Genomic DNA, 5,881 nt, shown 5'->3' on the forward strand with positions numbered 1-5,881 from the left:
GCACAGAGCAGCCTCCTCTCTCGGGCTCTTGCCTGTTTTCAATGCCTGCCCAGGCGCTGGCCCTGCCCCACAAGGCCTGGGCTGAGTCCTGCCCCTGCCCGCTCAGCCAGGCTGAGATGGACACTGATGGTTTCTGTGCCAGGCTCTCCCAGCCCAGCCCAGCTCCCTGCCAGCTCTGCCAGCTGCCCTGAGCTCTGGGCAGCACCAAGGGCCTCTCCCCAGCACAGCCCAGCCGGCTCTGGCCCCACAGCTCTGCTCAGCCCAGGCTGCTCTGGGCACTGCCCCACGGCCTCAGCCCCTGCCAAGGGCACAGCAGCAGCTGCAGCTCAGCCAGGACTCAGCCCCACCATGGGGGAAGGGGCTTGGCCAAGGCCAAAGGAGCTCCCTGGCTGCCCTGCTCCCCTCTGCCTGAGGTGCTGAGAGCTCTGCAGCCCCTGCTGCCATCCCATCTGCCCAGGCCAGCACAAGAGCCCCGGCCTTGGGGCCCTCCAGAGCTGCTCCTGCTCCAGGCCCAGGGCCCATCCCAGAGCTGGGGCAGCCACAAAGCTGTGCCCATTTCTGCTCATTGCTGCCCTGATGGGGATGGATCCTCAGTCACTTGGGGGTTGCTGATGATTTTTACTGCTCCAGATGCCTCTTCTTTCTTGAGCTCTTCACTTCAGGAATTCATTTACAAAAGCTCATAAACATTTGTTCAAGATGCCTGAACAGGTACTGGTGAGGCTCAGAGGCACAGAAAGTTTCTCTTCATGGCCAACAGACCATGGATGAACAGGACACAATTTAATAACAATCACGCTCTTCCCTGAGCTATGTGCAACATCCCAGAAGTGTCTAATGAGTCCAGCATCCACAAGTGATTTCCATACTAAAATTAATTTTAGACAAACATGGTTCTGTGATAGATATAAACACAATTAAGTTCTTGTATCAGGATGCTCATCCTGGAGTGGGGGCAATACAACTCAAACAATTCCAGGTACTGATTTTTTAATGGGAAACAGCCCTTAAAAACAAAGGAGTCCAGGAAGGATGGACATAGTTCAAGACTATCTTAAGGGGGAAGGAGCAGCCCATCCCAGTGTGGCAAAAGATGAGCTGGTGAGGAAAATGACTGTCCTGGCTGCCCATGGAGCTTTTGTGGGAACTTAGGGGAAAGAAGAGGGTGCATCAACTTTGGGCAGAAGGTCAGGCAACTTAGCAAGCGTTTAAGGATGTTGTTAGGTAATGTAGGAAAAAAAAAAGGAAAGAGGTGAAATCTCAATTAGAGATTAACCTGGCCACTTCTGTGAAAAATAATAAAAAAGTTGTCTATGAATAAGTTAATAGCAAAACGTGGTATAAGGGGAATTCTACTCTTTATTGGATGAAGTGGAGATTAGAGTAACTAAAGAAAAGGAAAAGGCCAAACTACTTAATAACTTGTATGTCTCAATTTTCATTTTATGGAGAGGTTGTCCTCAGGACAAGCTTTCTCCTGAGCTAGTAGATGGACACAGGGAGCAGAACAGCTCCCTGTAATCCAGGAGAAAGCAGCTGCTGACCTACTGAGCCACTCAGATGCTCACAGGTGGATGGGATGGGATCCATCCTAGGGGGATGAGGGAGCTGGTGGATGAGCTCCCCAAGCTGCTTTCCATCATTTACCATCAGTCCTGGCTCACCAGGGAGGTCCCAGAGCACTGGAGGTGCCAGTGGGAGCCCATCCCCAAGAAGGGCTGGAAGGAGGATCTGGGGAGCTCCAGGCCTGCCAGCCTGACCTCGGTGCCCGGCAAGGTTATGGAACAGATCACCTTGAGAGCCACCACAGGGCACCCACAGGATGGCCGAGGGGTCAGAGCCAGCCAGCGTGGATTTAAGAGGGGCAAGTCCTGCCTGAGCAACCTGATCTTCTTTTATAACCAGGTAACGCACCTGTGGGTGTGGGAAAGGCTGTGGATGTGTCCATCTGGACTTCAGCAGAGCCTTGGACACTGTCTCTGACAGCATTCCCTGGAAAAGCTGCAGCCCACGGCTTGGGCAGGTTCCCTCCTGGCTGGGAGATGGAAGAGCTGGCTGGAGGCTGGGCCCAGAGAGGGGTGGGGATGGTGCTGCACCCAGCTGGTGTCCAGTCCCTGGCACTGTCCCCAGGGATCTGTGTTGGGCCCAGTCCTGTCTAACATCTTCACCGATGATCTGGGGGAGGGGATCGAGCTCACCATCCCCAAATTTGCAGGTGACACCAAGCTGGGTGTGAGTGTGGATCTGCTGGAGGGCAGGACAAGAAGACACAGCCTTCAGCTGCACCAGGGGAGGATTAGGCTGGACAAGAGGAAGAAGTTCTTCACAGAAAGGGTGAGAGGGCATTGGAATGGGCAGGCCAGGGGGGAGGTGGCAGAGTCACTGTCCCTCTCCAGTGGCACTCAGTGGCATGGTCTGAGTGACAAGGCGGTATTAGGACATTGCCTGGACTTGATGATCCCAAAGGTCTTTTCCAGCCTATTTGATTCTGTCATTCTGTGATGATTGGGACACTCTGGGGCCATTGTGACCCTGCAGGGCCTCGTGGAACTAAGAGGACCATGGTGACACTGTGCAGCCCCATAGAACCAGGGCTCCATTGTGGTGCTCTGGGGCCAAATGGAACCAGGGAGTCCCCGTGACACTGGGTCCTGGTGGAACCACAGAGGCCATGGTGACACTGCGGGGCCTCGTGTGACCGAGGGGTTTCACCACTGTGACACTGCCAAACCAAGGAGAGCATTGGGAGAGTCCAGGGCCCAGGGGAACCAAGGGGCCCTTCTGACACTGCAGGGCCTCATGGAACCAAGGGGACATTGTGACACTGCAGGACCTTGTGTAACCAAGGGGCCACTGTGACACTCTGGGGCCTCAGGGAATCTGGAAGGCCCTTGTGACACTGTGTGGCCTCGTGGAAACAAGGAGTCCATTGTGACACTGAGGGGACTTGTGGAACCACAGAGAGCATTGTGACAGTGTGGGACCTCATGTGACCATGGGGCCTTTGTGACACCATGGGGCCCCATGGAACCAAGGGGCCACTGTGGAACTGTGGCACCAACAAGAACATTGTGACACTGTGAAGCCCCATGGAACCAAGGAGTCCATTGTCACATTTTGGGGCCCATGGAACCAAGGAGACCAGTGTGACAGTGCAGGGCCTGGTGTAACCAAAGGGACATTTTGACGCTGAGGGGCCCCTTGGAACCAAGGACATCTTTGCAGATGACACCAAGCTGGATAGGAGTGTGGATCTGCTGGAGGGTAGGAGGGCTCTGCAGAGAGTCCAGGGTAGTCTGGATCCAGGGCCCAAATCCAACAAGGTGAGGTTTAACAAGTCCCAGTGCTGGGTCCTGCACTTTGGCCACAACAACCCCTGCAGCGCTACAGGCTGGGGACAGAGGGGCTGGACAGCAGCCAGGCAGAAAGGGACCTGCAGGGACTGATGGACAGCAGGCTGGACATGAGCCAGCAGTGTGCCCAGGTGGCCAAGAAGGCCAATGGCTCCTGGCCTGGATCAGGAATGGTGTGGCCAGCAGGAGCAGAGCTGCTGTGCCAGCACTGATCTGCCCCAGCTCTGCACACAGACATTGCTGCTGCAGCTCCAGAGAATGCAGCAAAAGGGCATCTCTGCAGAAAACTGTGCTGGGAGATAATTTAGTTCCTTAAATCCACCAAGAGTTCAACCCCTCATTGACACAGTTTGTGGGCACAGGGAAGGTGGAAGTAACAAAATGAGAAATGGCACAAACAATGATACTTTTTTGTGGGCAATCTCAAAAACCTAAAACAAAGTAAAAAAGCACCTCTATAATGAAACCAACAATTAGTATCAAAGATTACTTTTATTACAAGTGATTTGCAGAAATTGGCCAGCTATTTAATGTTTCTGAAACCATCCAGTCATCAGTCTCCTCACTACAGCCTTGAGCTCCTGGTTACTCAGGCTGTAGATGAGGGGGTTCAGGGCTGGAGGCACCACTGAGTACAGAACTGACAGGGACAGATCCAGGGATGGGGAGGACTTTAAGGGGGGCTGCAGGTAGGCAAATACACCAGTGCTGACAAACAGAGAGACCACGGCCAGGTGAGGGAGGCAGGTAGAAAAGGCTTTGTGCCGTCCCTGCTCAGAGGGGATCCTCAGCACAGCCCTGAAGATTTGCACATAGGAGAAAATAATGAACACAGAACAACACAATGATAAACTACCAGTAACCACAAGAAGCCCAAGTTCCCTGAGATAAAACTTGGAGCAGGAGAGCTTGAGGATCTGTGGGATTTCACAGAAGAACTGGCCCAGGACATTGCCATGGCACAGGGGTAGGGAAAATGTATTGGCTGTGTGCATGAGAGCATTGAGAAAGGCACTGGCCCAGGCAGCTGCTGCCATGTGGGCACAAGCTCTGCTGCCCAGGAGGGTCCCATAGTGCAGGGGTTTGCAGATGGACACGTAGCGGTCGTAGCACATGATGGTCAGGAGGGAAAGCTCTGTTCCAAGGAAGAACAGAAGGAAAAAGAGCTGAGCAGCACATCCTGTGTAGGAGATGTTCCTGGTGTCCCAGAGGGAATTGTGCATGGCTTTGGGGACAGTGGTGCAGATGGAGCCCAGGTCGCTGAGGGCCAGGTTGAGCAGGAAGAAGAACATGGGCGTGTGCAGGTGGTGGCCGCAGGCTACGGCGCTGATGATGAGGCCGTTGCCCAGGAGGGCAGCCAGGGAGATGCCCAGGAAGAGGCAGAAGTGCAGGAGCTGCAGCTGCCGCGTGTCTGCCAGTGCCAGCAGGAGGAAGTGGCTGATGGAGCTGCTGTTGGACATCTGTGGTGTCTTGGCATGAGGACCTGTAAGAAAAGTAATCATGGAGTAGTTAGGTGTGGAAAGGTCTTTAAATATCCCAGCACAGCCTGGGGGCATTTTTTTCCCCACTGCCTGCCCAGGGCTCTGTGTCCTGGAGCTGTCCCTGTGCCCAGGGATGGGCCTGGCCAGAGCTGCCAGAGCCCAGTCCAGCCCTGGGGGCTCAGCTCTGCCCTGCAAACACCTCCCAGAACTGGCACTGCCCAGGGCCAGCTCTTTCTCTCCAGTCTCTGATGACAACATCAGAGAAATCCTGAGGAGGCTGGAAAAGTGGCACTGATGCTGCCTCTAAGGGACCCTGTCCTGATTTCTGTCACTACCTGGTTTATTCAGATCTCAGGAAAAGCTTGTTTATTTTTCTTAACATGAAGTGAGAGATTAATATGTATGGGAAATTTCCATTCCAGGCAACACAGAGCAGTACATTAAAAAAAACAGGATTTTCCCTTTTATGCAGCCCATGCCTTGCTGTGCTCCCTGTATAATCTGCTGGGAAATATTCTGCAGTTAATTGTTGTGCTGGGAGCAGTCCTGAACAATGCAGCATCTTCACCACACAAGGAGAACACTTCCAATCATTATGAGCTGTATCCTTCCCCCCAGATCTTTTCCCTCAGCACTGGGAGCAGCTTCCTCAGCCAGCTGAGAGCTGTCCCTGACAGGCAGCAGAGTCCCTGGCCCAGCACAGCGTCCTGGGCTGCAGGACCCTGCTCTGCAGGACAGCCCTGGGCACCCCTGGCTGCTCTGCACAGGAGATGAGCAGAGAATGCACTCACAGGGTCTGTGAGCATTGGCATGTTCCAGGTTTAGGAGATCTCTCCAGGAGCTGCAGCTGCATTGTCCTGCAGCCAGAGGTTCCTGTGCCAAGGGCTGGCAGTGATTCTGCCCCAGGCACTTCTCAGCCCCTTCCCAGCCCTGACTGATTGAAGCTCTCTGTGCCTCTGTGCTGTGCCCGCGCTGGCTGCAGGCAGTGCCCCAGCCCTGCTGGGCTGGGAGAAGAGCTGCTCAGCAAGAGCAATGTGCTTTTGAAGC

The 5,881-nt window shown here is 54.2% G+C and overlaps 1 protein-coding gene across 1 annotated transcript; it reads right to left on the reverse strand.

The window, feature by feature from the left end:
• Positions 1–3,046: 3,046 nt before the first annotated feature.
• Positions 3,047–5,585, reverse strand: LOC144246360 (olfactory receptor 14J1-like). Its single transcript, XM_085582375.1, has one exon. It carries the CDS (start codon positions 5,090–5,092, stop codon positions 3,881–3,883), a length of 1,212 nt encoding a protein of 403 aa, XP_085438501.1. The 5' UTR covers positions 5,093–5,585; the 3' UTR covers positions 3,047–3,880.
• Positions 5,586–5,881: the final 296 nt, after the last annotated feature.

The sequence above is a fragment of the Lonchura striata genome, chromosome 5, assembly GCF_050655825.1.
Source record: "Lonchura striata isolate lonStrDom1 chromosome 5, ASM5065582v1, whole genome shotgun sequence".
Lineage (NCBI taxonomy): Eukaryota > Metazoa > Chordata > Aves > Passeriformes > Estrildidae > Lonchura > Lonchura striata.